This window comes from Spironucleus salmonicida, chromosome 7 (assembly GCF_000497125.1).
Source record: "Spironucleus salmonicida strain ATCC 50377 chromosome 7, whole genome shotgun sequence".
NCBI lineage: Eukaryota > Fornicata > Diplomonadida > Hexamitidae > Spironucleus > Spironucleus salmonicida.
Window position 1 is genome coordinate 375,477 of NC_090602.1, and position 26,076 is coordinate 401,552.

At 30.1% G+C, this 26,076-nt stretch overlaps 23 protein-coding genes across 23 annotated transcripts; 10 read left to right on the plus strand and 13 right to left on the minus strand. All coding sequences in view use genetic code 6, as the record gives it.

The window, feature by feature from the left end:
• Positions 1 to 12: 12 nt before the first annotated feature.
• SS50377_26926 (Palmitoyltransferase) lies at positions 13 to 906 on the minus strand (the record flags this gene model as incomplete). The annotated part of the gene is made up of 1 exon (XM_067910726.1): positions 13 to 906. The coding sequence occupies one exon, from the start codon at positions 904 to 906 to the stop codon at positions 13 to 15; it is 894 nt and encodes a 297-aa protein (XP_067761413.1).
• Positions 907 to 945: 39 nt separating this feature from the next.
• Positions 946 to 1,668, minus strand: SS50377_26927 (uncharacterized protein; the record flags this gene model as incomplete). Its single annotated transcript, XM_067910727.1, has 1 exon — positions 946 to 1,668. The coding sequence occupies one exon, from the start codon at positions 1,666 to 1,668 to the stop codon at positions 946 to 948; it is 723 nt and encodes a 240-aa protein (XP_067761414.1).
• A 58-nt stretch (positions 1,669 to 1,726) lies between these two features.
• SS50377_26928 (uncharacterized protein) lies at positions 1,727 to 2,005 on the minus strand (the record flags this gene model as incomplete). The annotated part of the gene is made up of 1 exon (XM_067910728.1): positions 1,727 to 2,005. The coding sequence occupies one exon, from the start codon at positions 2,003 to 2,005 to the stop codon at positions 1,727 to 1,729; it is 279 nt and encodes a 92-aa protein (XP_067761415.1).
• Positions 2,006 to 2,454: 449 nt separating this feature from the next.
• On the plus strand, positions 2,455 to 2,907 carry SS50377_26929 (RNA recognition motif-containing protein; the record flags this gene model as incomplete). The annotated part of the gene is made up of 1 exon (XM_067910729.1): positions 2,455 to 2,907. The coding sequence occupies one exon, from the start codon at positions 2,455 to 2,457 to the stop codon at positions 2,905 to 2,907; it is 453 nt and encodes a 150-aa protein (XP_067761416.1).
• Positions 2,908 to 3,663: 756 nt separating this feature from the next.
• On the minus strand, positions 3,664 to 3,981 carry SS50377_26930 (uncharacterized protein; the record flags this gene model as incomplete). The annotated part of the gene is made up of 1 exon (XM_067910730.1): positions 3,664 to 3,981. One exon carries the CDS (start codon positions 3,979 to 3,981, stop codon positions 3,664 to 3,666), a length of 318 nt encoding a protein of 105 aa, XP_067761417.1.
• Positions 3,982 to 5,659: 1,678 nt separating this feature from the next.
• On the minus strand, positions 5,660 to 7,264 carry SS50377_26931 (Kinase, TTK; the record flags this gene model as incomplete). The annotated part of the gene is made up of 1 exon (XM_067910731.1): positions 5,660 to 7,264. The coding sequence occupies one exon, from the start codon at positions 7,262 to 7,264 to the stop codon at positions 5,660 to 5,662; it is 1,605 nt and encodes a 534-aa protein (XP_067761418.1).
• A 62-nt stretch (positions 7,265 to 7,326) lies between these two features.
• SS50377_26932 (uncharacterized protein) lies at positions 7,327 to 8,445 on the plus strand (the record flags this gene model as incomplete). Its single annotated transcript, XM_067910732.1, has 1 exon — positions 7,327 to 8,445. The coding sequence occupies one exon, from the start codon at positions 7,327 to 7,329 to the stop codon at positions 8,443 to 8,445; it is 1,119 nt and encodes a 372-aa protein (XP_067761419.1).
• Positions 8,446 to 8,463: 18 nt separating this feature from the next.
• SS50377_26933 (uncharacterized protein) lies at positions 8,464 to 8,907 on the minus strand (the record flags this gene model as incomplete). The annotated part of the gene is made up of 1 exon (XM_067910733.1): positions 8,464 to 8,907. One exon carries the CDS (start codon positions 8,905 to 8,907, stop codon positions 8,464 to 8,466), a length of 444 nt encoding a protein of 147 aa, XP_067761420.1.
• Positions 8,908 to 8,969: 62 nt separating this feature from the next.
• SS50377_26934 (uncharacterized protein) lies at positions 8,970 to 9,758 on the minus strand (the record flags this gene model as incomplete). Its single annotated transcript, XM_067910734.1, has 1 exon — positions 8,970 to 9,758. The coding sequence occupies one exon, from the start codon at positions 9,756 to 9,758 to the stop codon at positions 8,970 to 8,972; it is 789 nt and encodes a 262-aa protein (XP_067761421.1).
• A 60-nt stretch (positions 9,759 to 9,818) lies between these two features.
• On the plus strand, positions 9,819 to 11,138 carry SS50377_26935 (MIZ/SP-RING zinc finger domain-containing protein; the record flags this gene model as incomplete). The annotated part of the gene is made up of 1 exon (XM_067910735.1): positions 9,819 to 11,138. One exon carries the CDS (start codon positions 9,819 to 9,821, stop codon positions 11,136 to 11,138), a length of 1,320 nt encoding a protein of 439 aa, XP_067761422.1.
• Positions 11,139 to 11,150: 12 nt separating this feature from the next.
• On the minus strand, positions 11,151 to 12,320 carry SS50377_26936 (uncharacterized protein; the record flags this gene model as incomplete). The annotated part of the gene is made up of 1 exon (XM_067910736.1): positions 11,151 to 12,320. One exon carries the CDS (start codon positions 12,318 to 12,320, stop codon positions 11,151 to 11,153), a length of 1,170 nt encoding a protein of 389 aa, XP_067761423.1.
• Positions 12,321 to 12,552: 232 nt separating this feature from the next.
• Positions 12,553 to 14,106, minus strand: SS50377_26937 (Hybrid cluster protein 1; the record flags this gene model as incomplete). The annotated part of the gene is made up of 1 exon (XM_067910737.1): positions 12,553 to 14,106. The coding sequence occupies one exon, from the start codon at positions 14,104 to 14,106 to the stop codon at positions 12,553 to 12,555; it is 1,554 nt and encodes a 517-aa protein (XP_067761424.1).
• Positions 14,107 to 14,182: 76 nt separating this feature from the next.
• On the minus strand, positions 14,183 to 14,662 carry SS50377_26938 (Protein tyrosine phosphatase; the record flags this gene model as incomplete). Its single annotated transcript, XM_067910738.1, has 1 exon — positions 14,183 to 14,662. The coding sequence occupies one exon, from the start codon at positions 14,660 to 14,662 to the stop codon at positions 14,183 to 14,185; it is 480 nt and encodes a 159-aa protein (XP_067761425.1).
• A 120-nt stretch (positions 14,663 to 14,782) lies between these two features.
• Positions 14,783 to 16,063, plus strand: SS50377_26939 (uncharacterized protein; the record flags this gene model as incomplete). Its single annotated transcript, XM_067910739.1, has 1 exon — positions 14,783 to 16,063. One exon carries the CDS (start codon positions 14,783 to 14,785, stop codon positions 16,061 to 16,063), a length of 1,281 nt encoding a protein of 426 aa, XP_067761426.1.
• Positions 16,064 to 16,169: 106 nt separating this feature from the next.
• Positions 16,170 to 16,673, plus strand: SS50377_26940 (Programmed cell death protein-like protein; the record flags this gene model as incomplete). Its single annotated transcript, XM_067910740.1, has 1 exon — positions 16,170 to 16,673. One exon carries the CDS (start codon positions 16,170 to 16,172, stop codon positions 16,671 to 16,673), a length of 504 nt encoding a protein of 167 aa, XP_067761427.1.
• A 75-nt stretch (positions 16,674 to 16,748) lies between these two features.
• On the plus strand, positions 16,749 to 19,265 carry SS50377_26941 (Kinase, CAMKK; the record flags this gene model as incomplete). Its single annotated transcript, XM_067910741.1, has 1 exon — positions 16,749 to 19,265. The coding sequence occupies one exon, from the start codon at positions 16,749 to 16,751 to the stop codon at positions 19,263 to 19,265; it is 2,517 nt and encodes an 838-aa protein (XP_067761428.1).
• Positions 19,266 to 19,335: 70 nt separating this feature from the next.
• Positions 19,336 to 19,653, plus strand: SS50377_26942 (uncharacterized protein; the record flags this gene model as incomplete). Its single annotated transcript, XM_067910742.1, has 1 exon — positions 19,336 to 19,653. One exon carries the CDS (start codon positions 19,336 to 19,338, stop codon positions 19,651 to 19,653), a length of 318 nt encoding a protein of 105 aa, XP_067761429.1.
• A 126-nt stretch (positions 19,654 to 19,779) lies between these two features.
• SS50377_26943 (Ribosomal protein L15) lies at positions 19,780 to 20,394 on the plus strand (the record flags this gene model as incomplete). Its single annotated transcript, XM_067910743.1, has 1 exon — positions 19,780 to 20,394. The coding sequence occupies one exon, from the start codon at positions 19,780 to 19,782 to the stop codon at positions 20,392 to 20,394; it is 615 nt and encodes a 204-aa protein (XP_067761430.1).
• Positions 20,395 to 20,506: 112 nt separating this feature from the next.
• Positions 20,507 to 21,886, minus strand: SS50377_26944 (uncharacterized protein; the record flags this gene model as incomplete). Its single annotated transcript, XM_067910744.1, has 1 exon — positions 20,507 to 21,886. One exon carries the CDS (start codon positions 21,884 to 21,886, stop codon positions 20,507 to 20,509), a length of 1,380 nt encoding a protein of 459 aa, XP_067761431.1.
• Positions 21,887 to 22,011: 125 nt separating this feature from the next.
• On the minus strand, positions 22,012 to 23,421 carry SS50377_26945 (Tubulin tyrosine ligase; the record flags this gene model as incomplete). Its single annotated transcript, XM_067910745.1, has 1 exon — positions 22,012 to 23,421. The coding sequence occupies one exon, from the start codon at positions 23,419 to 23,421 to the stop codon at positions 22,012 to 22,014; it is 1,410 nt and encodes a 469-aa protein (XP_067761432.1).
• Positions 23,422 to 23,540: 119 nt separating this feature from the next.
• Positions 23,541 to 23,846, plus strand: SS50377_26946 (Transmembrane domain-containing protein; the record flags this gene model as incomplete). The annotated part of the gene is made up of 1 exon (XM_067910746.1): positions 23,541 to 23,846. The coding sequence occupies one exon, from the start codon at positions 23,541 to 23,543 to the stop codon at positions 23,844 to 23,846; it is 306 nt and encodes a 101-aa protein (XP_067761433.1).
• Positions 23,847 to 23,876: 30 nt separating this feature from the next.
• Positions 23,877 to 24,491, plus strand: SS50377_26947 (Signal peptidase I; the record flags this gene model as incomplete). The annotated part of the gene is made up of 1 exon (XM_067910747.1): positions 23,877 to 24,491. One exon carries the CDS (start codon positions 23,877 to 23,879, stop codon positions 24,489 to 24,491), a length of 615 nt encoding a protein of 204 aa, XP_067761434.1.
• Positions 24,492 to 24,502: 11 nt separating this feature from the next.
• On the minus strand, positions 24,503 to 25,834 carry SS50377_26948 (Cathepsin L; the record flags this gene model as incomplete). The annotated part of the gene is made up of 1 exon (XM_067910748.1): positions 24,503 to 25,834. The coding sequence occupies one exon, from the start codon at positions 25,832 to 25,834 to the stop codon at positions 24,503 to 24,505; it is 1,332 nt and encodes a 443-aa protein (XP_067761435.1).
• Positions 25,835 to 26,076: the final 242 nt, after the last annotated feature.

Sequence of the window (26,076 nt, forward strand, 5' to 3'; positions counted from 1 at the left end):
TATTATTATATATCAAATTCCCATTTTTATTGATATTGGAGGTAGTTTTGCCGAATTAATTTTACCGTTAATTGTCAACGGTGCCAATGGTTTCTATTATCTGAGCCGAGGGGTGATTTGTAATTCTTCATCATCGTCTACTCCCTCGTCTAAATTTGCATTTCGTGATTTAATAACCTCTTCGCGCTTCATTTCAACTTTATTTTTTATAAAATTTTCCTTAAACTGAAACCTTGTAATGCAGACAGCTACTCGCAAATTAACAAAAGGACACTTCTTAACAGCGAAAATTTCACGTTTACTGAGCTTTCCACTCTCTTAAAGCCGTTCTTACCGTTCAATAAATGTGAACGTCGTCTCCTTCTATAAAATAAGCTTGAAGTGCATCAAAGATAGCTGGAATGTAAAAATAAAGAAAAACAGTTGTACAATAATCTAAGCTGCACTGGCTAAAATTACAACTAAATCCGAATTCAAGAACCCAAAAATTGAAACGATAAACTCGTAAATAGCTGCTAAAGCTGTGGTGCAGACGAAAATAATGAATAGTATATAATTTTTACTCCCAATACATGTGTTTAAATAGTGGCAGTGGTGGTCAAAATCATGTACACACTTGTCGCAGTACAGGCAATGCTAGGTACGCACAGTTACAAGCTAGGTGCATATTAAACACTTGTTCTGTAGCTTATAATTTTATTTTTGATAATAAATAGGATTAATAGAAACCAGAGTCGTAAAAAGTACTATTTGAAACACGCTTGCCAAAACTGAAGAAATGAGCCAAATTATGTTAATATGGATGCTGATAAAAATAGACAATGTAGGATTGATAAAGATAACGAACGTGCACGTAAGAATAAATTGCCAAGAATACGGCCTGCTCCAGCCTGAATTTCTAATCATTTTAAAATATAGTATTATTATATATTTATAAAGTCAATATCATATTTCGTCCTTTTTCAGAATTTTCACAACTTCACCCACCCACTCATCGAGCATTTGCTCATTCCCACCGATGAACAGGCTTCCCAGGTGTTCCCAAGGATAAAAGTTCACATTTCCGCCAAAAATTATTATCGCGTTCACGCCGTCCTCGTCAAGTTTGTCGAAAAAGTTAACTTTTTGGTAGGCCTGGAATCGCTCAAAGCTGAAGTCATTCTGCACGACGAGCTGGATGTTGTTGGCACGCATTCTGTCTGCAAATTCGTAGTAAAACCAATCTATTTCGGGAGTCTTGCATGTCAAAATCAGGAAATTTCCGCCCAGTAGGCCTTCCTGAATCTGCAGCAAAAGCTGCAAAATTTCGTCGGTGTCCTTCACCGTTACGAAGTTGTTCCGCACGTTTTCGACGACCCAGTCCAGGATTTGGTCCGAATCGGACTCACCGAAGTACTGAATAGGCGCCGGAGACTCCTGGTTGGAGTTGTACAGGTAAATAGCCGGAAATTCTATGCTTTGTGAGCAGTTTTTTGCCGAGCAGTTGACAGCGTAAGCTTTGTATGGAGCAAAGTCAGATTCTATAGTTTCTAGCTCTTCCTGAAGCAGGGTCGATGATTTTGAGTCGTGCTTAGTATATATGGTAACAAACGAGGTATTTAGCGCTGCTGCTCGCTTAATTTTGGCAGGTGTAGTAAACTATAGAGAGAATGCAGCAAAGAGGATCATTATTAGTATAGATTAGTATTTATATATAAGTGTATATTAATTAGTGCAAGACGAAAAATCACGAATTAAAAATAAGATAAGCTACTAATAATACAGCTATAACGAAAATCAGAAAAATTAAGCCCTATAACCATGAATTATTTTTTTCGTTGAACATGAGCTTCTCTTATAGATCTTTAATTAGATCAATATCTTTTTCTTTTGATATTCTTAGCTATTCCACAGTAGCAAGGGCAGCAGTAAGATGTTATTTTAGTTCAGTATTTTCAATTTATAATTATTCGGCAGTTGCTGACAAAAGTTTGAACTAATTTGTAAATTCAACAAACGAATCCATTTTTCAAATTCTAATATTTCTAATATTTAAATATAATAATCACTAATTTAACGAATTAATAATTGGAGTCCAATATATTTTTAAATTTTCTATATGCTTTTTGGTCTAGTTATGTGCATCAATAAATCTATTGGCTTAACTCTTAAGCATTAATTTGCAATAGTGGCAATAGAATTTTCTTTTTGATGACATTTTATATAAAGAATATAATAATAATATATTATAATTTATATAATTTAATGAAATGCTAGCCCATGCTTCCTAAAGATCCTTAACCGAAAACTAATACATTTCCAATAGAATTTCTTATGCGCCACTCATAATAAAAGAAAGATATAAAATGGGAAAAAACAACTGAACTTGGATCTTAATTTGACAATTTTGAGCTTTGATGATTGATATATTTATTATATATTATTATTAATTTCTCTTCACTTTTCACTTCAACAATGTCAGCCGAATTTAATCCTAAAACAGTATTAAGAATCCGTAATCTTCCTCCATCTTTTGCAGAATTTCCTCTGATGAAATTCTTTTCATAGTTTGGAAACGTTAAGAAAATTAAAGTAGGTCGGTCTCCTAAAACTTTACGCTCAAAAGGCTATGCTTATGTATAATTTGAAGATGCTGGTGTGGCATTTGAAGCATAGAAAGCAACTGATGGATATTTATTGTAATGTAGCGTCTTAAAAGTAGATTAGTTGGAGAAAGGAGCTGAGGGCATGTTGAAACCAGTTAGATACAATGGATGTAAAGAAAAGTTCTTAAATTAAGCGAATATAGAAACTACAGAAGAATCTAGAAAGTAATGGATTGAAAGACTGCAAAAAATAAAGAATAAATGGGCTAGTATCATAGAAAACTCTGGAATTTAATACATTGTAGACGATATTGTTTTGTGAAAGTTATCCTTTGTTTTTCTTTATAGAATCAATATCTATTAAATAACGTGTGATTATTCATTGTAGTCATTTATATCTAAGTAAGCTAAAATTATATTAACTTGAAAACTCTAAGTTATGCTTTCATTAAAAATAATAATATATTAAAGTAACTATTTAACTATTATAAGCGCGTTTAATTATATAAATATCTCACTCTGTAGTAATAAAATATAATCATTCTATTTAATAATATTTTCATATAATAATAGAGTAATCTATACTCGTAAACTTGATAACACAAAATAATGATGACAAAACATAACGATAGTCAAATGCATTAGAATTTGTATATAAGGTATACTCACTCAGATATTAGCTTAGAATTATAAGATGTTCATATAAATCTCTTCTGTAATTACTATTTGCTTTATTCTTCTTTGATGCAAGCTACATTGTGATTATTAAGGATCATGCCATCCTTTGTTAACAAAACAAACTTTACACGAATGCAAAGTATGATTATTAGCAAGTATACAGTATATTTAATTGGTCAAAAGGAATTTTTCGTCAACTACCTATTTATACTTCATATTAGCAACTTATGAATTTAAAGTATAGTATTAATTATTATTTCAAGATACTGACTGTAATCTAAAAATATATATGATTTATATGGATCGTATAAATCAAAAGTTTACTTAAAATAAGGATTACTAGGTTGTAAAACCATCTGATAATATTAATTTAACATTATTGTAATTCGAAGAATTAGTATCACTCGAAAGGAACTTCAAAATCAACATTAAAAGAACTTATGTAAACACTGAAGTGGCGTCTGAATGAAATCATAAAATATTTTGCTGCCTTTTTATGATTGAACAAACCTTTTCCATGGATTCTATTATATACCAATGCGATGTTGAACATGAATCTATGTCCATTCGTAATTTCCTTCTATTCTCTTAATTTCAAATACAAATATACTGAATGGGCCTTACTTTGTATTTCTTGATCATACGTGTGTGTGAGAACGTACTTAAAGGCTTGGTAATATTTTTCATCTTTTATAGACCGCTTAGTAACCGGGGCCATTAACCGGATAGGAGTGACAGATGATATATATAATATAAAATTAAATTTTAAAACTATGATATAAAGCAACATATGATAAATAATATCTCCATTTTTTCTATGTGGAGATAAAAATGTAAATTTATTTGCTATTTTTTAAGCATATAAAGTTCCCATTTAATACCTGTTAATAAGCACGATAGTTAACAGTATGTCTGATATTGCTTTAGATGTTATTTAAGTGACTCTAGACTCGTTTTATTTATAAATTTAAAATAAAAATGCATTCCGTATATTAATTCTTTATTTTGTTATATAAAAGGACTGCAATGTCTTAATTTAGCCTAATTAATGCATAATATCAAACAAATTCAATCAAACAAAACAGGTAAAAGTCAAGTTCAGCAGATTTTCTAATTTTGCATTATAGAGGTTGGTAAAGTGCAAATTGATACTTACTTATATATTTATGTTAGTAAGCCCTTTTCATTTTTGTAACTTTATGAATATTATTAAAAAAATTATTAACACAGGTCAAATATACATTTTTATAATTTAGACAATAGTTAACACTTTACTAATAATTATAAGTTACTTTGTCAAAGTTTTAATTTTTACTATAATTTTAAGTATATTAACTAACTATTCAATAAGTTTGTAATAAGTTAAAAAAAGAATCCCATATACTTGATTGCTTGTAAAATTTGGAAATTTTTCCAAACTATAACAATTCATTAAATCGTTGTAAATTTGCGGTTTAAGTTAGAAGATGATCATATATGCAAGTGGATAGTTATTTTCTATATAAACTGTTAATAACTTTAAAATTATATTACTTATTGCAGTTTTTTGAGAAATTCAATTGGTTATTTAACCCAGATATTTTAAATAATGATAAACATCAATATAGCCTTCAGAATCATTATTATTATCTATTCAATTTTTAGGTTCGTATAAATCTAATTAATTGTCGTTAAATTTTATCCATAAACGTAAATATTCAAATGGTAGAAAATTTTTATAACCATATAATTTTTCACATCTTAAAGGATATTAATACTCTGTTTAACTAAAATAAACAATATTAATAAACTAAGTAAATAAAATTTTTAATAAAATTATCAACTTTATTTATTCTTCAGATTTTAATAATATTACAATTTATTGTATAAAGACACTAGTATTTATTATAATTAGTTTTATATTGCTGGGCTATTACATTTATATCTACTTAATGTGAACTAACTTTTAATTCTATATTATTATTTTACGAACATTAGTTTGGTATAGTAGAAACTAGAAGATGCCCAAATTAAGTGTTATCCAATAACTTTGATCTATACATTTTGGTATATTACTTATTAACTGCTAAATTTAGTATAAAACTTGGATAATAATAAATAATTTATTCATGTTTTTACTATATATTTTGTTTGTGCCTTTTAAAATACAAAATACTATTGTTTGTATAAGTATATATAAAATATAAAGCAAGTTAATAACTTTAAGTTAAATTATTTGAGAATGAAGTGTGTACACATTATCTTAATGTTTATGTAATAATTTTATTTCTTTAAGCTTTACAATAATATGGTTAATAGTGACTGGTAATAATTTTTGAGTTAAACCATTTATTTTATTTTCATATAAAATGCTAAGTCTTAATATTTAAAAATATTTATTACTAAAATCACTTAATTCAATTTCGTAAAATTTTTAATACTTCTTCTAAACTTATTCTAGAGTTATCATCAATAGATAACATTTGAATAGCTAAATTCTTCAAAAGAGTATCCTAAATGCAGCTAAAGTCAATAGTGAAATCTCCATCTTTTAATCGTTAAATAAATACCAAAGGAGTCTTTGTTTACTTAAGTAATTAATCAAATGGAGATCTGCCGCATGCCATTTCGTAAAGTATACAGCCAATACTCCATACATCACTAGCTCTATGAATACGAGCCCCTTTAATGCCATACTAAGACCTGATTACTTCTGGTGCCATATATTTAGGAGTACCTGATAATGAATCACGAATAACTGTTGTCTATTAAGATTACATTTCCTTACTAATACCAAAATCAATTAGAACTAATTTAGCTTAGTAAAACATATAATTATGAGGTTTAAGATCGCCATGAATAAATCCACACTAATGCATTTACATAGTAGTTTCCGCCATATCTTCAACCAAAGATAAAACTTTAGCCTTTGAAAGCCGGATATTTTATTTTAAATATGTGCGCAAATCTATATCTCCTAACTAAAGCACAATATATCCTTATGTTTCAGTAAATTAATATTATTAAATATCTAAAGTTATTCCTTTCCCTTTAAGTTTCTCTAATATTTAAATTTCTGAGATTATGGCCTTTTTGCCACAAAGTTCATCATTCTCATCTTTTAGATCAATTACTTTTAAAGCAAATTATTAAAGATCTGGGGTCATAGTTTAGTAAACAGTAGCAGACCCACCTGAACCTAATGGCCGTAGCCCTATATATTTTATCCCATTAACGTTAAATACTTTTGATTTACTAACAGTTTATTACTTTTGTTATTAATTTTATATAAATTACTATTACTATTAAGATTATGATGGTTTTTACTGAATTTAATTCTAATTTACTTAGCTAAATTAATATTATTGTAAAGATTAAATGGGTTATTATGGTTGCAATGGTTACTAAATAGAACTAGGTTAATAGTTTTATTAAAAAATATTAATAGCTGGCTATGATTATAAAACTTAATGTTTTTATATAATTTATTAATAAGGCTACTACTAATATTAGGTTGTAAATACTTATGCTTATTTCAGCGAATTTATAGTAGATTAATGCTCCACAATCTATTATATTAACGGAGATTTAATAGTTTTAATATATTAACTTTATTCATGTTTCTTATCTGGAACATTATGAAAAGCCGTTTGTGCTGAAATACTTACTGGTGAATTTTCCTCGCTAGTTGCTTTTTCAAATTACTAAGTCTTGGTTTTAGCTAATGGAGAAGCTGGAGGTTAAAATTGTGCGGTAATTAATGTAATATTTGGTTTCCATTCCTAAGTTAATGTTGATAATTTATCTTATAAAGACTATAAAGGCTGAGTCTCAATAGCATCTGAAAAACTGATTTTAGATGGAGGTTCTTCTGTTCTATATTCATCAGATTCTCTATATATAGCACGTGGTCTATCTCTACTAAATATTGATTGGAACTTCTTTTTCTTTTCATCCATTAAAATTAACAGAATTTTAGTTACTTATTATTATATAGGATATTAATAATACATTTCCTCCATTTTATCAACTCAAAAAATATAATTATTATATTGTTTTATATATTCCGCTTCAATTTCCCAAAATGTCCCTATTAGAATCAGACTCAAAAACTGTAAAATCTGCCACAATTAACTCTAGAGGAACTAATTATTTATTAACATCAATTATTTAACACAACTAATTATAAATTTCATTGGAAAATAATAATACACTAGATCGTTGGTCACGGTCATTCTCTGCGAAGCAGCTAGACGAGCTTACAGCGAAAGCAGGTTCATAGCGTAAATTTTCCATATTTATTAATATGTTACTTTCTGCGATGGATGTTGGAAGACATTCAGAAACACTTAAAATTGATGTTAAAACACCTCAAGAACTCATTGAAGCAACAAAATAGAACCAGACATTATTGTAGGCAGAACAAGCTAATAGAATGTTTGTAATTATAGCGTATAAAGCAGAATTTGAAGCAATTTTTTACCCACTTACTTTAGATAAGGTCAACTATGACCTTTAAAATTAAAATGAAGCCTACCTATTGGAAGCTTATAAGCAATCAAAATAGGAGATAGAGAGGTTAACAGAACTAAATAATGAAAATTTAGGTTAGGTAAACTGTCAAAATTGTACTTTTTTAGAGTAAGAAATCAGCAAACTTGAACGCGATCTGGAAATTCACGAAGAACAGCAATAAGAAAGTCTTAAAGTAGCAAATTTAGCCGTAAAATAAAAAGAGAAATACAAAATTAAGCTTGAAAAGATCAATTCCGAAATGCAAAAAATTGTAGAATAAAATAGGAGCCTTTTAGAGGATAACAAGAAAATGTACGCGAAACTCACTGGAAAATCACGTGCAAGCTCAAAAACGCAACGGAACGTTTCCAATGTTAGCTCAAGGGCAAGTTCAAGATCTCAGTCTCCCAGCGTCGACTATTAATCGAGACCCACGCGTAGTCAGATTCTGCAACAACAAATGCGCGAAAAGAAGGCTAAAGAGGAAGCCAAAAAATAGCGCTCTTACAAAAACGAATCTTTCAGCGACGATTCTCGGATGAGTTCGCGGCGAAGTGTCCAGCGGAGAACGGAGGAGAGCGACGATAACAGCCGTATCAGCAGGCGAAATTCGAAGTCTGAGAAAATGGACTTGCTCAAAAACGTGAATCAGACCATTCAAGAGCTCAAGTAACTGGTGCGAAAGTGAGGTGAATTTGAATTTACATCACTCTGCTAGCTAGGTTTAGATAGTTTTTATTTGGTCCTCTGTGACGAAAAGATCGAAGTCGAGCCTAGATAAAATGGGAAAAACAAGCTTGAAAATTGGTTTTTCAGCCAGAGCGTACTTTTGCACCAACAAGTCCAGCAGCATTGGCTGGTCGTTTAGGAACTGATCGACGATGCTCATCAGTGCGTACAGCGCCGTATCGCTATAAAACTCGTTCGTGCTGAGCCTCATAAATAAGATGGATGATACGAGCAGGAAATCAGTTCCAAAGCCCTGCTCGACAAATTTCAAGACTTCGTAGAGGACTTCGCTGAACTTTTTGGAAATACCTCGTAGGAAGTCGTAAATATCTTGACCGATGTGATTATTCTTAATTTTGTTAGAATTTAGCCGAAGCTGCGTCTAGATCTTACTGGACAAATTTGAGTACGAAAGTTCCATTTTTATATTTAATACGAAATGAAATATTAATATTATATACTAATAATAATAAAATTCTATGTTCATTTTTTCTAAATATACTAACCGCAGCTGCAACAAACTTTTTCTGAAACCTTCAAATAAACCTCCAGACCAAACTGACAGCGTATAATCTGCCCGCAGGCCTCGCAGCGATTCCCTGTCCCGTAGCTCTTGTACTTGTTCATGCTGGGTGTGTTTCGCACGATTTCGTTTTTCCGCTTCTCGAACGACCGAATTTGTAAGAACTGCTAATCGTGTTTGCCCCGCTCCTCGACATGCCTCTGGACGTTCTGGAATGTATCATTCACGCGGTCCGTCCAGCCGTCAAACTTCTCGATCTCCGCCTCCGTTTTGAAAACCTCATTCTGCCAATTCCGCTGCTGCATCGTCGAGTTCGCGCTCCGGAAGTGGTTCTGCTCGCTTTAGCACTGCCGCTTGTCGAGCTGAATCTGCAGCTTAACGCCGTTGATGACGTCGCTGCGTTCCCGCGCGAATCCCACCTTCTCCTGGTAGTCGAAGTTCGACAGTCCAGTCGTTTCGATTTCCATGTCGTTCTTTATCTGCTTTCTCACGTAATCGATGAATTTGGCGTCGCCGTCTAAGCTCGGCTTCTTCTTTGCGGGGAGAATTTTACGCTGCTGTGGCATCGCCCATGATGTCTGAATCATTGGCGGGTTTTTGGTGATTATTGAGTTCGGATCGATGCAGGCTCGTGGTAGGGCCCGACTGAGCTCAATTTACGTTCTCTGCTTCTAATCTAGTAAAATATGCAGTGGTGGACGCGGTGGAAAAGCTGTCAGGGAGGTTGCAGGACGCGGCGGCATCGGCATTTTTGATTTTTACCATAACTTTAAACAAATTCTTATATAATAATAAAGATAAAATATAAAATGTCGAAAGGGAAGGAGAAATAAGCTGAAATTGTGCTTCAGGTCTTAAGTCAAGTAGGGTTCAAGTTCTCTACGTATAAGGAGATTGATAGAAAAATCTTCTCTAAATTGAAAATCGATCAGCTGAAGTAGGCTGCAATACTGATTTCGTGGGTGTTCAACATTGAAATGCCTGAAAAATTACTTAAAAAGAATTTACAGGAATTTATGGAATAGAATTTAGATTTATTGTTATCCTAAACACCCGTTTGGACCAAGCCGAAAAAGATAATTAACGCCTAAATCTTCGAAACTTACGTGCAACTAGGAGCTTAGTTTGGCGCGGAGCACCTTTAAATTGTAAAAGGTGTCTAAGATTTTTATATTCCAAGGCAGGCGTTACCATTGCAGGCTATATAATAATTATCACCTCTTTACTAACATTTTCAGGTAATTTCGTTATTTTAGCAAGATTTGGAGAAGGAGTATAAGTTTTAATTTGAAATACCGACAGATTCAATTAACTATTTAAATGAGTATTAGTAATGCCGGTTGTTGATGTATTGTTTTTATGAAACACTAGGTGATAACCATATACCATCGATTGACGTTGTTCCAACACAAAAAATCTTTAACAATAACCATCATTAATAACTCTTATTTGCTAATGGATTACCAATAATACAAGAACGTATATAAAAAAATGATATTACAGATACTATGGTATTTCCACTTCCGTTTGATATTACTTAGGCAGCTAAGCTCAAGGCAAATAAAGTATTCATTGATGTTTAAAATATAAGTTTACCTAACCATCCAGATGCAAATAAGGATAAAAGTTAATATAAGTTTCCTTATTTTGTATTTTACTTGGCAAAAAAATTAAATTCTTAGGAAATATTTTAGAAATTATTAAAAAAACCTCTCCTAACTTGTCAGCTGTTTAAAGATGCTTTAACTGCAAAAAAAGCGTTACTAGATTATAATATTATCCTTATTTCAAATACAGCTGAAGATGAAGAACTGGAACAGGTGTCTGAAACAATATCTTTAGTTTCGCACTTATCTATGAAACCGATTCAATTTCCTGTAAGATCTTCATAATGTAGGCATTTTAATAAAATTATGGATTTAGAAGAATTTATTTCAAGAGTTGAATCAGGATTATCATTTAGATGTTCTATATGTAATGAATAATGTAGTTTTGATCAGCTTCATATAGATGCATTTGCATGGTACTTAATATAAAATAAATAGGTAGGAAGTGTGGAAGTTAAATAAGATGGATAATTTGATTTAAAGGAGACAAAATAAGATGATGAGGATAGTGGGTGGTTTTGATTATTTCATATTTCACTCTGCTGTAATTTCAAATGTTTCTTCTATTTTCTCTCCTTCTCTTTCACTAATTATTTAATCATTCTAGTATTCAAATACCTCAGCCAAATCACTTATTTATATAACATTTTACTCTGCATCTGATGTCATATCTTATATTCGTTATAGTTAAACAAATGGCTTAGAATCATTTTTTACCAACGAAATTAGTGATGGTTCTACTTAATTTGTTGGTGATACCAATTATTCATATTTTGGTGATACGATTGAAGCTGTTTTTTGTATCATAGTGTCGCTTGATGAAGTGGATACAGAACCTTCTGATGCGCTAGAATTATGTGTGGTTGATTTGGCTGTGTTGGTTTCAGTTTTAATACTACATGACATTAGCTCTTCTGAACTAGAACTTTAATGTCTTGAATAGTCTTCATACAGAATATCTAATGGCTATAATGGCTTTGAATATGATTTTGATTTTCTAAGTAGTAATGAGTCCTGAGAATGATTAATTGGCTAATGTTTCTAATGATTTTTATTTTATTATTCTATTCGGGATAAATTACTTTATTTTTATTATATTAAACTTTCTAAAAGTACTTATGCGATTCTTTCTTTCTTTAGATCTGAAACTTTTAAATCATTACTCTCAATGATAATATCGTTATCAAACAATGACTTAGCTTATTTCGCAGCATTTTTTAATTCTTTCATCCGTGTGTCAACTACGATTCCTCTTTAAACTAACTCGTTATAATTCTTAAAAATCTCAACATTAATTGAAAATGAGTGATCATTTCTTACATATTTACTAACATATTCATCTAAAACACCCGATAAAAACCCACATATAGGTTCTTATTATTCATTAAGGCGCATTATAGCAAATTTCAATACTCTCTTCCATTCTTGCTAGAATGATCCTTATCTTTCTACAGAAACTTTAAGATTAAGATCTTATATAGCTTTTTTAACATCTTAAAATTTACAAACATGTCTAGGATTCAATATATTAATTTCTAAATAGTCGGAAAAATGATTCTCAACGGACAATTTACTATTTGTATTTCGTGTCAAATTTTATATTGCATAGAGTATTGTAATTTCCAATATCTCAGGTTTAGATAGGGATAAAAACTAAGGAATTAATATATTATATATCAAATCTTAAACCAACATATTATTCATTATTTTATACTTATTTAAGGTTGGAAGTGACCTCTGGATAAATTTGTCTATTTTTGACCAAAGATCTGGATGGTTATCGAAATTACGTAATATAAGATAATGTGCTTTCATAGAATTAAAATTATATGTCTAATAAAGTGTTTATCTAATAATTGCTTAAAATGTCTCACTAGTTAATTATTTTTGTGAAGATGTTAGCATTTTAAATTATAAAAAATATTATTAAATTATATCATATCAATTAAATACCAAAAGTATCTGATAACAATGCGAAAACACTATCTGTCAGGCAAACAGGTTTTGTTGGTCCAATCTTCATATTTCTGAATCCTTAGCTTAATAATGATAATAATTATATTATGGCTTTTTATTCATACCAACTTATCCATAATTCAATACTTTCACATATAGTGGGAATTTCAAGTTCAATTTATTTTACTATTTAAATAAGGCTCCATACATCATTACACTAACCAATATCTAGTATTTTAGGTAATCCAGCTACATTCTATATGCTTTAATCGTTTATTCTGAAACGACCACATGCTCCAGTTATTATCAAATCTTTAGACCCAACTTTTTAAGAAACTTATCTAAATTTATTTCTTCCTGTGTTTTATCCGTCACACCCACCTATGAAAACTAATTTTTCAATTTGATTAGTTTATATTTTAGATACAATATCATTTTTTAAATCTTAGAAAACATTAAATGATAAACCAACACCTTCAACTTCTTATTTGATATTTAATTGATTGAATACACTATTACAGTGGGCTTAATCTTTAAAACCTCCTTGTTTAGCCTCCTAGATTAATTTATCCATATCTAATTTATTCATATCATTATATCCAACTACTCCAACCGCTTTTATCTGCGACATAGATTTGGGCTTCATTAAACAGTTTGATGTCATAACAACGGGTCCAGGAAAAAGTTCAAATTCTTTTTACTATTTCCACCAGGCTCCACCAAAATGTCCGGCAACAAGACCCTTAAAATTTTCGTAGCTACCAGCTGGAAAAAGTTCCCCGTGAGTGTAAACGTTAACATTTTCTTTTTAACTAGCCACGCATATAGTCATTAAATCTTTGTAATCATGTCCAGATACTAGTATTGCAGGACCGGGTATTGGTAGTTAATGAATAGTTGTAATTTTTTATTTACCTCCTAACTTTGTATTGTAGTAGTACAAAATGCTAGTTATCTAAAAATTAATTTCACCTAAGCTTATTAATAGCTATAGTACTTCACTTGTATTGTTATACACTTTAGTAATCAATAATTTATGTATACTCATTAATTTTAGAATATTCTCAGAAAGAATTTAATTTTTTTCTTCATTTAATTTCATTATATTAAAACAATGCTAAGCATAAGCAGAGGCTCCTTTAACTCCTTAAATACCAAACTAAACTAAACCGCCAATATCTTTTCCTAATTTATTTAATACTACATCTGGGGAATACAGCCTTCTTGTTAGCTAGAAATCTCTTTTTTTCAATTAAGAAAATGCCAATTACCAATCGTTACTTATAATTTTAGAATTTAATTTTTCTAAAACCTAAAAGTGATCATCTTCGTTAAAATTTACATTAGTTAATGTCATAAAAATATTGTATGTAAAGTCTTCTTCTGTTTATTCACAATATCCACAACCACTTATTATCAAGTCTTATAAACTTGATATCAAAGGAGTTTTACTACAAACACCAACTTTTTGACATCCGTTTGGTTTAACTGTTTACTCACATTAAAAGCAAAACATGTCTTCAACATCTATCATTTGAAGTTATTGTAGAGAAAATTGTAGATAAGTATTTTAAAATAATTTAAAATAGATAAAAATACGTTATAAATAATCACTTTCTTCTTTCATATTTCTAATAAAGAAATTCTATCTAATCAGGGCTAAAAGCTTATCCTTATATGCTTTATCTAAGTTTATGGATAGCATTTTCTACACTCCATCCTCCTTCACACAATGCACATGCAATTAACAGTGGAGGACGTGTTCTACCTGAGACTCCTTACACTGCGATCACTTTTTACGCAGCTTACGCTTATTTAACGATATCTTAAAATTCTAATATTTATGACTCTGATGGTAGTGATCCATTTTCAAATTCCATTTCAATAAGTTTAATATTTCTTGTTTGAAAGATTGTAGCTTTATAATTTGGCTGAGTAGTTCTAATAAGAAATCCCACATTAAGAGATTAGAATAGTTACAGAAACTCCATTATATTTGTATCGGTAGGATTTTCAGTAATTAAGAATGATTATTCTGGTGTAGAAATTTTATAGTAGTGATTTGGTACTCTATCAAATATTAGATGCATTTTTAACTATCCTCGTAATATTATCACGTAACTATTAATCCTATAAATAGATATTTCTAAACTTTTTATTATTATTTTACTATTATATATTATCAGATATATACTACCACTTCATATTTTATGAAGCATTTTCTCGAAAACTTTGAGTATTTGCGCTAGTAGAATGTATTAACCAGTCCTATAATATAAACAGAGAATGGCGATAATCGTTCGTTATAAATGAAAATTATTTAGCTCTAAAAGTAGTCTCTTCTACACGAGTCAACTTCACAGCAAAACGTATTCCTCCAAAAATAGAACAATTACCTCCTTTAGGATATCACATTAGGAAAGAAAAATCTGAAGGAAATCTAAACTGACCTTGCTACTTATAATTCTACTTTCCACTCCCAAAAATACGAAATTTAAACAAAAATTGCAGAGCTAGAAGCCATTACCACAAAATTATCTCAGAATACAGATAACCTGCAGCTTTAAGCCCTTTATGATAAAATAGCTATTTTGAACTAGCAAAATCTGACTCATTTGGGCGAAATCGACGCTTTTTAGCGGTAAATTGACGGCCTCACGGATATCAAAAAGGAGAATTACGAGCTAAAGGCGCAAACCGAAAGTCTCAAAACCGAAAATGATGAGCTCCACAACGAGCTCATAAAAATGTCGCAGTCAATGGTCGAAATTTCTCTTTTAGAGCAAGTCAACACCAAGCACCGGGCCGAGGTTGAATTGTACTAAAACTAGCTTGAAACAATAAGAAAAGAGTATAACAGCAGCGAAACAACCGAGACGAAATAGGTAGCTACCTACAAGGCAATAATTAGCAGACAGGATACTGATATTTCTAATTTGGAAAATGAGGTTAAAGTGTTACAAGAGCACCTGAATTTATATAATAATGACGATGCAAAAATTGTAGAAAACATGCAAACGGAACTGTTGAAAGTCAAGAAGGAGCTTTAGGATACTTAAAGGCTTAGTAATTCGTAATAAATTGAGCTGGCAGAGTACAAATCTGATCATTTGTTTGTAATGAAATTGAAAGATAATAATGTTTAAAATGTGTAGAATGAGTTCTCTAAAATGCAGAATTTAATTGATTTACTGAAGTTGGAAAATGAGAATTTGTCGTGCTAAAATGATGCTGAAAAAGATATTATTATATAAGATTTACATTAGAAATTAAGAGAGAAAGAAGAGAGGATTTAATGGCAAGAGGGAGTAGAGACTCGAATTTAGACCTTAAAAATTGAAAACTAAATATTAAAAGAACAAAATAAGGGAGGGTTAACGGGTTTGAGCTCAGAATTGGATAGAATTTTAAACACAAGCCAGAAAAATAAACTTGATGAGATTAAGATGCAGAAGAAAGCAATAATAGATTAATTAGAAAATTCAAAGTGATAAATTTATGAAGTATATTTAGAGAGGAAGTAAATATTCTTATTGATATTATTATTATATAATATAACGATAACTTTTCGTCACTTTAATTATTAAATTAAATCTAATGTCCCAAGACTACAAAAACTTATCATTGACGCCTGAATAATAACAACGCTTCAATTAAATTGACACTAACAAATCTGGATCTATTGAGGCTATAGAAGTATCCAAAATGTATAATTTTGAATTTCCGGAAACATCGGCGGCTTAATTGCTCAGGGCAATTACAAACAAGTCATCATTGACTGCAAAAGATTTCCCTGTATTTGATGCATGGATGATGCGATTTTATAAAGTCTTCGGAGAATTCTCAAATGGATCACCATATGTATAGAATGTTGTGCCTGCTATTCAACGCACCAAATTGATTGTTGGTGATCAACTTGTAACACATTTAGTTAAGAAGTTTGGTGGTAACGCGTAGGGAATTACTTTTGGGTAGTTTCTGAGCATTTGTAGCTATATTCTTCTTTGCGGTAAAATTATGTAAAACTTTGATACCTAATAGAAAGGGTGCTTGAATATCGATTATAACGGTTTGATTAGCTTAGGTTTATGGTTTATCTGATTATTATTTATTTACATAATTTAATATTTAATACTTATTAATCATATATATTATATTTGGAATTCATTAACAATAATGTAGCCTTATAATCCGTTTAAGGACATTGACAAGTAATATCTTTGTTCTGAAATAAAAATAAGGAGCACTGCATCAAACTAAGTCGCGCTTAATGAGTTCATACTACATAAAAGTATTGGTAAAGGATCGTATGCACAAGTTAGGTCTGCATTTGATTTAGTTAGCTAGTAACCAGTAGCTATGCGATTTGTTAATAGAAAAAATTTATCAAAAAAGATAGGATTAGAAAAAGCAGATGCTATGGTTGTTAATTCAACGAAAATTCATCTACTACTAAAAAAATCATTAGATTTGTATTAATTAATTTACTCGCCTAAGTTTTTCTAATCTTTTGATGACAAGATTCTCATACCGGTCTCTCATTAATTATATGATAATTTTACGTCAGAGTTTACAATATAGGGAAATTTAACACCAATTGAGTAAAATGAATCTCCTGCATCTCTAAGATCCAATACCCCTAGATTTTCAAATGAATTTATATATGATAATTGTAGTATATAAGTTTTGTAACTAGCAAATAGAGGATCAATGCTTAATCTTTAAGCTGGAGATTTATAGTTAAAATAACTCTTATTACAGGTGGCTGAATAGATATGTGAAATGCATCAAAAGCGAATTATTCACTGTGATCTTAAAAGCGATAACATATTATTAATGGATTAGGATGATGTATTAATTGCAAAATTATCTGATTTTGATACAAGTATAATTTTAGAGGATACATATTTAAGGATTGAGAAAATATAAAATATTTTAGACAAAAATGAGTTTGAAGGACTCAATTTTATTATAGTTGATAGCTATCAAGCTGATTTCATTGGTGAAATAGTATCAACGCCAGCCATTTCTGCACCAGAAACTAGAAATTGTGCAAGTGCTTTTATGGGCGTGGAAACAGATATTTGGTAATTTGGTTAGCTATTATTGTAACAATTTTGTGGTGCAAATAAAAATATTTCAGTCGGTAGAAATTCAAAAGAGTTTGAAATAATAGAATATTATTATAGTTATGATCTTGCTGATTTAATAGCTGGATTAACTGAAATAAACCCTGCATTACGATATGACATGAATTTAGTTGTCGAGCATTCATTTTTTAAAAATACTGTTTCGGATATTAGTTAATTCCATAGTCTAGTATCAAATTTTAAGGCAAAAAAAGTAATTTATTCATCCAAAGATATTTTACTAACCGGCGAATTAGTAGAATATGCCAATACATAGTAATAATATGAGTTTTTGCTTTTCTTAGAAGCAATGATAATTTAAGATATCAAACCATTATTTATTGGATAAAAGGAATAATTCTCATTACGTTAAAACTAAAATGAAAAGTTTTATGATATATTCAATTTATTTATGAGCATATTAAATTAACTGAAACGAGAAATATTTTAAATAAAGAGATCAGAATCTGCTCGATATAAAACTAAAAAAATTTAATATAATTCCAAATTTTATTAGCTGGATTATATTTATAAGTTTTTAACTCCAGAAATTTGTTTATTTTTTAACTAAAATAAAATTTTGATTCGATAAATTACTTGTATTAGCTCTGTTGATGTCAGGGACCTGCAAACTTTTCCAAGACACTGCTTATACAAAGCTTGTTAAGGGATATAATATCTTAATATACTAACACGACTAATATAATTTAATATGTATAGATGTTATTATCAATCCGACCATTAATACACGCCATAAACTATATATTAGACATTTGAGTTAGATGTTGAAAGAAGAAAAGCTCAGCTTACTCGTGCTGAATTGAATCCGATTAATTTACCAAAACTTAATGTATAGCAATCTATATACAATATTTAAGCGATAATGCGAGATTAGTTAGAGGAGAAAAGTGTATCTAGTAAAGCTCACTTTGAAGCTTCGTCAGATGACCTAGAAGATTTGCCATGTAAATTTACTCCAGCAGTCACAGAGTAATTTTAAGCAAAGATGCCAAAACTTAACATGTAACTAAATTTACCCACACTTAATTTTCCAGTTTTTGTAAAATAGTTAGAGGAGGTTGAAGATCCTAAACCAACATATGAACATCGGACAAATATAAACAGTTAGGAAATAGAATCAATAATACCGGAAGAATATACAGATACTTCTAGCATAGATTCATCAGATAATCCGAATTTTGTAGAAATAAAATAAGTACTATCGGGGTAGAATTTACTTAGTAAATAAAATAATTCGTCTTTAAGAAGATCTACTCATGAAAAATTTGAACCAATTGACTGGCAGGTTCTATAATCATCAATGCTTCCAACTATTAAAGAAGAAAATTTATACAATTCTAAAAGTTAAAATGCACTAATTTTATAAGAGACATCTTCTAAAACAGACAAAAATTAATTATAGGAAGCTGATGAAGATCCTGGTCTAGAAGAATTATATAAACTAACTACATTGTTTGCTGTTACTATTGTTACTGAAATTGAAGAGTTGGATATCGATATTGATTAATATGATATAGGGGAGTGTAGTTCAGGGTCAATTTGAGTTGTTGAATAATTTGTATATTTTGTATATTCCAGTATTAATTTTAATATATAGTAGATTAAATTAAAAAATGTCATCCTTAGTAAAAGCCGTTATTCCAGCTATATTTGAGGGTTATTTGCAATTTTATAATAATTTATAAATGATTACAACGTAAACGTATAGCCAATTAATAAAAACAGCCAAAGAAGTACAAACTTTTAATAATATACCTTATAATTTAGGAATACTTGTTCATCAAATGAAAAAAGATACAGCAAAGTAGATCTTTGATTTGCAAGATGGTGAAGTGCTAGATGTTAAATTTAATGAATTAATGAAAGCAAATAGTGTTAGTAGTTATCTTTAGTGCAAAATAGATGAAGCTTATAAGATTTTACAAGTCTGATTGAATTAATCTATTTAATATATATTAATTAAACATGTATAGTTTATATTATATAAATATAATTATAATTATATAATATTAATAATATTAATTAATTAGCATTTTAATTTCCACTCCTTCTGTTGCATGGGTGCCTTTAAGTATATCTAAGAATGCTGGAGAAATAAACAATCCGAAGCTGCTACCTACATCAAGAGAATCAGAACTTGGGAGTTCAGACAGCTCTCTAAGATTGTCCGTGCTTCTCACCCTACTCGTCCTGAAAAGGCAAGAATGCTCGGTTATAAGGCTAAGCCTGGATATGTTATCTTCCGTTGCCGTATCCGTCGTGGTGGACGTGTTAGAAACTGTAAGCATCACATTTGGTATGGTAAGCCTCGTAATATCGGTACCGTTGGTCTTAAACCTAAGCGCTCTCTCCGTGCTTATGCCGAAGAGAAGGTTGGCAGAAAGATGGGTTCCCTTCGTGTTCTTAACTCTTATTGGGTTGCCCAGGACGGTACTTATAAGTGGTTCGAAGTTATCTGTGTTGACACTATGAGACCCGAAATCCGTAACTCCCCCACTGAGAACTGGATCTGCAATCCCGTGCACAAGCACCGTGAACTCCGTGGTCTTACCGCTGCTAACAAGTCCTCTCGTGGTCTTACCAACAAGGGGGTAGGTTCTATGAAATCTAGACCTTCTAAGTAGGGTACATGGAGACGTAATCACAAGCTTAACCTCAGAAGATACAGATGATGAGTTAATAATTATATATTCGTTTTTCATATTAACTAATTATGTATTTAAATTTTTGTTTTTCTATTATTATTTTATTTTGAATAATGTTAAAAACTGATAATACAAAAAATCATTTCTTTAAGTTTTATGATGATACTACTGATAATGTCTGGGTTAGTTACTGTACTTAACCTCGTAGTTACTCTATTTCTGATTAAAGTTGTGATATAATTTCATCTTTATCAAGTTTTTATACTGGTTCAGTAGCAGATAACTCAAGATCCTCTAGTTCTAGTTAATCCACTTAATTAAAACTATGCTTAGAAAGTGAATCTTTCCCTTTTCGTTTTTTCTTTCCCTTTTCACTGTTATCAGCTTCTATAACGACAAACGATTTTAGAAGCTCTTTTTTTATTAATGGAGGCCGACCACGTTTTCGAGGATTCCCATTAGCATCTAGTTTTAACTATATCTGTGAAACATCTGTTTTATGCTTCCGACCCCTATTGCTTTTTTATTATTCGTTTATTGATAAAGTTGAATTGTGTAATAAAGAGAGTAATTATTCTGAAATTTTATAAGGATATGTTAAAATTTTTATTACTCTATCTTGAGAAAGGGTAAAATTATCCTTTTAAAATCCATTAATTAACTTAATTTGATCAAAATTAATATCTAAATTTTTGGCTTCCGGTAAAAACTCATTTTAGCCTACCCATTATGTTTCTTATTAAAATTTGTACATTTCTTTATCGCGCTTACCTCTAGCTCGTGAAATCTTTAACACCCATCCTCGAAAATTTAATTTACAATAATCATGAATAGAAGGACACAATATACCAAAACAACAAGGCTTTAGATTATTTTAGAAAATGAAATTATTTGGCATCTTACCTTGAAAAAAAGTCAATATATCTACTTCAAGTATAAAGAACAAATTCTTGTTTTACAAATAAACTAAGCCAGAATTGAAATGCAAAAAATTTAATGGTGGATTAGTTAATTATAAGTCTTAGGGAGCTTCTTCTAAATTCAATTCTACGATTCCTATATTATTATAAGCAATTGCCTTATTTTAGCCAAGTATATAAGTAAATTATATCGATGATTTGTACATAAAGATAAAAGATTTAGATTAAAAATCGTATTTAAAGAACTCTTAATTATTATAGACAATAATGTTATTGTTTAAAGTAGTAGCATGATAAATTTGGTCATTAAGATTGTTAATTATAAAATTAGGTATTTAGCCTAAGAATGTGACTGTATTTACAGAGAATTCGTATAAATTATTTAATACTTATCCATAATATCGGTTTTTATGATAGAATGTTATATATTAGTATGATTATGCATCTTTGTCCAAAATAAATGAAAAATCATCTAACGGCTCCTATTTTAGAATTTAAAACTATTCATTCGTTGTATAAATAGAGTATTCACTATAGAATATAAAATTATGCTCAAATGGTCGACAAAAAGTTCGTTTTTCCATCGGCAAAATCTTCATTCTATGTAATAGATGAGGAATGGAAATTATAAATAAATTAGATTATTATATTACATACAATCATTCTGTTCATAGAATTAAAAAGAAAAAGAGCATGAATATTAAGCTATAATATATAACTATACTCATTATTATATTTATTCTATTAATGACGCTTATTCTCTTCCTGATTTAATCCAATCTATGATTAATCTTGTTAAATATCTGTTTTCACAGTATTATATATTTATGTCAGGTAATATCCTTTTAAATAATCCACACCTTTTCTCCTCATCATATAATTACCAAATTACTCGCTTTTCATAGTCAGTTATTTTTGTTAAATCAATTTATTATTAACCCTCTGACTAGCTCATTATAGGAGCTAAGGTATCACCACTTAGTCTAACGCCAACAATATCAAAAATTGTTTTCATGAGAGGATATTTTAATTTTTTATCTAACTCAGTACTAGTACCTGTACTACACTACACATTAACTTCAAGTATTTGAATTTAACACGTCCTTGTGATTACTATATCGACACCATACATTGCTGCTACCTTTCTAGGAATAGCTAAACTAGTTTTTGCCATTTTACCTTTCAAATTGAGCTTAGGCTCAGATAGAATAAATATTTATTGTACTGCTTTTTCAATTTCAGCTTTTATGTAAGAATATACCTTACCATCTCCATCAATAGTGTTTTCAATTGGAACTTCGTCAAACACACTCCGATTTTAGTCTAAATACTTAAATAAGTCGTTAGCTAATTGTTTATACGCTATTTCTTCAATTGAGTCATCATCTTCATTCGTTGACTCTTCTTGTTGGTTGTATTTTGCTTTTTTATCTTCTTTATTTACTGCATAATTTGTTAAATGCATGCGTTTTTAATTTTTATTATCGCGAGAAGGTTTTTACCATTTTTAGGTCGCAAACCTTGCAATTCCATCATCGTATAAATATACTATTAATGGATCTACAGAGCTTAAAAATACGTACATCCGAAGATCAAATTTAAAACCGTTTACAAGTACTGGTTTCACATATTTTTACAATACTGCTGCTCTTTGTTTTGGTATTTTACTATTTGCAGACATAATTTTGATCCCATTTCCACGTGCTTATAGCGCAGGTTTATAAAGGAATATTCCAGTATTGAGGGCTTTGAATGCATTACCCGCTTACTCAGGTAGAATATATGTCTCAGGTATGAGTTGTGTATGCTTCATCAGGCGTGCTAGATTGTCTTTTCGTCCGAAAATGGAACAACCAGGTACTTAGAAATAAATAGCGTTTTTTGGTAGTTACTAGTAGAATTCAGTAGATTTAGGACAACCCCATCCAATTTGAAATGATCTAGGCTTTTTATCTTTGCGGATTACAAAGTTGTTGTCGATAAGTGTCTACTTTGTGCACAATGATGAGTTTCCTGATATAAACGCAACAAGCTTTAGATGCTGCTACTTTTATACATCATACGATTCTTCTTACACGAAACGCAGAATTGACCCGTCTGAGCTAATTTTTGGAAGTGATACATAATTCATCATTTCTAATAAGATTCCATTTATAAATCTAACTTATACTATATAATATTATATAGTAAATAATTTCAGAAACAAATTATGCGCAAATTTATATTAGTAGATAATATAAATATAATATAAAAATGGGATTTTTCAAAGCATTTACTCAGATAACCTGCTTCTTTTCAGTATTCATAGTAGGATTTTCGGCTTTGTAAATAAGCATAGATCCAAAAGCAGCATAAGAAGATGTGTTATTTTACTGGTTTTTATTTGGAGTTGCACTCATTGCAGATCATATTTTGTACTTCTTGCCATATTATTTTGTTTTAAAAGCCACATTTTTCATAATAATAGCCCAACCAGAGAGGTGCTAAAACCTGAGGCAGTAGTGGCTTCCTTTTATTATAAAATTTTCTCAACTGAAGTTCAAAAAGGAAATCGAATGATTATTATACATTAATTTTATTCTAAATTAAATGGCCTTCTCACCAATGAAACAAAAGATGAATAGAGTTAAGAGACTAGTCAAGGCTAAGCTATATAATACTATGATATGTTATTTGCTAAGTTTAATTGTCAGTGTAAACTGGCGAATTGTAGTTTACAGGGCTCTAATAGGTCTGCATGCTCTAGCAACGACATCGCTATATTGGCACATGATGAAGTTCCTAACTCACAACGATATTCCAATGAGCGTTGTTTTAACAGGGTCTATGGAACCAGGGTTCATACGTGGTGATGCCGTTGCTCTCTACACTCTTTTCGACTAAAAGCCAGTCGATGTTGGTGATATTGTGGTATGGAAAATGACACAAAAACCAGTACCGATCGTACACAGAATTATTGAAAAGCGTATAATCGGTGACCAAATTGGTTATATTACAAAAGGGGATGCAAATGCTGATTCTGATGTTTAGTTGTACGATAATGGACTTGTCTATATTTAGGATAAGGATTTAATGGCAACTGGGGATTTTTTGACACCTACACTTGGTTATTAGACTTTATATTATACAGAGTCGTTGTTGTATAGGTTTTATTACTTTTACAACATAGTATCAAGTGCTATTATGGGATATTATGCAGGATGATTTGTTATTTATCACTCGTATTCATTAGCGTTTATTTTCTAGTATCGGCCTTTTTTACCCTTAATACATTTGAATATAATAAATCCTACAATTCCTAGAAGTATAACAATGAAGACAACGCTACCAATGATACTTCCAACATCTAAATTGCTGATTGGGATAAAATGTCCATTGTCCTCATCAAATCCATTTTTACCTCTCACAATGTGGAAATCATTTTCATATGTTTTATTATTTACTCCATCTGTCATATTATAATTCTTTGGGATAATAGCATATGCATAACTCTCTATACAGAGATCATTATCACCTTCTTTAATATAAAAACTTCCTTGATTACCCCATTATGTACCCCATGAATTTCTAACTAACCATGCATTTATACCTTTAAATTTTCCATAACCTATGAAAATTACTTGATGATTACTTTTACCAGATTTACAACCAATACCTTTAATGACATGTTTTCCATCATAGCTTGCTAACATCATTGAGGAAGTTGAAGTTTCGGTTGTATGAAGTGTTGTTACTACTGCAATACCTCTTGCTAAGTAAGATTTAACCAAACTGGCATTAAACTTGGAGTTTGTCAGAAGTGAAATAACTGGAGTTGTACTAATGTCCATAGTTTAAAATTACTTACTAAGAGGAAATATCTTGAAAGGTAAAATTTGATCTTTTTTCGCTAATTTTGTTGTGAGATCATTGTTAATATTAAATTCATTTTGATGCGCAAAATAATCATAGGGATAGTTACTTTCAGCCTCCACCGTTGGAATAGCTATAGGATTACTCTAGATATAAGAAAACCCTGCGACTGCATCTCCACCAGAACAGTAGTTGTTCATTCCTCTGATGTTAGATAGCAGAAATTAAGTTGATGTAAACAACTATTTGCCTCCTAAAGGCTCTAAATTTATTGTTTATTGATCATGAAGTAGAGAATTTTCAAGAAGACCACTAATTCCAAAAGCCCAGCAACCACCACAAGATTATTAATCTCTTGAATGTGTCATAAGTCCTTACTCGCGTAAATCTACTGTTGGAGGTATAAGATCGAAAAGTGGGAGAATATTTTCAGCATAACAATAAATATTTTAACATGTAAAACCTTATGAAAACTCTTTCTCTAGCTTTATATGGTTAGAAAGACTTGAAAAATCTCGATCAAATATATGAGTTATTATACATTATGAACAATTTATAGATAGAAATTTGTTGTAATTGTTACAAAAAATATTTTGTCTGTATAGAGTAAAATCTTTATTATATTGTTATATAAACTCCAAATATGCTGGTTCGCATAATTTTGAGGATGGAATAAATCCTAAAATTAAGATCATTTATATGATTGTCAGAGATATATTTTATAAATTAATATATATAATAATCAAAAATATACAGATTATCGTATAGTTTTGAATCTATCAAATATTTATATAGTATGATTAAATAATAATTACATAAATATAATTTTAATAATATAATGTATACTTAAGCCACTAAAAATATTATCCCATCAATGCGATAATTTATATAGAATATTTTAGGAAATATCAGTAATTAAAACATTATGGGAGACGGT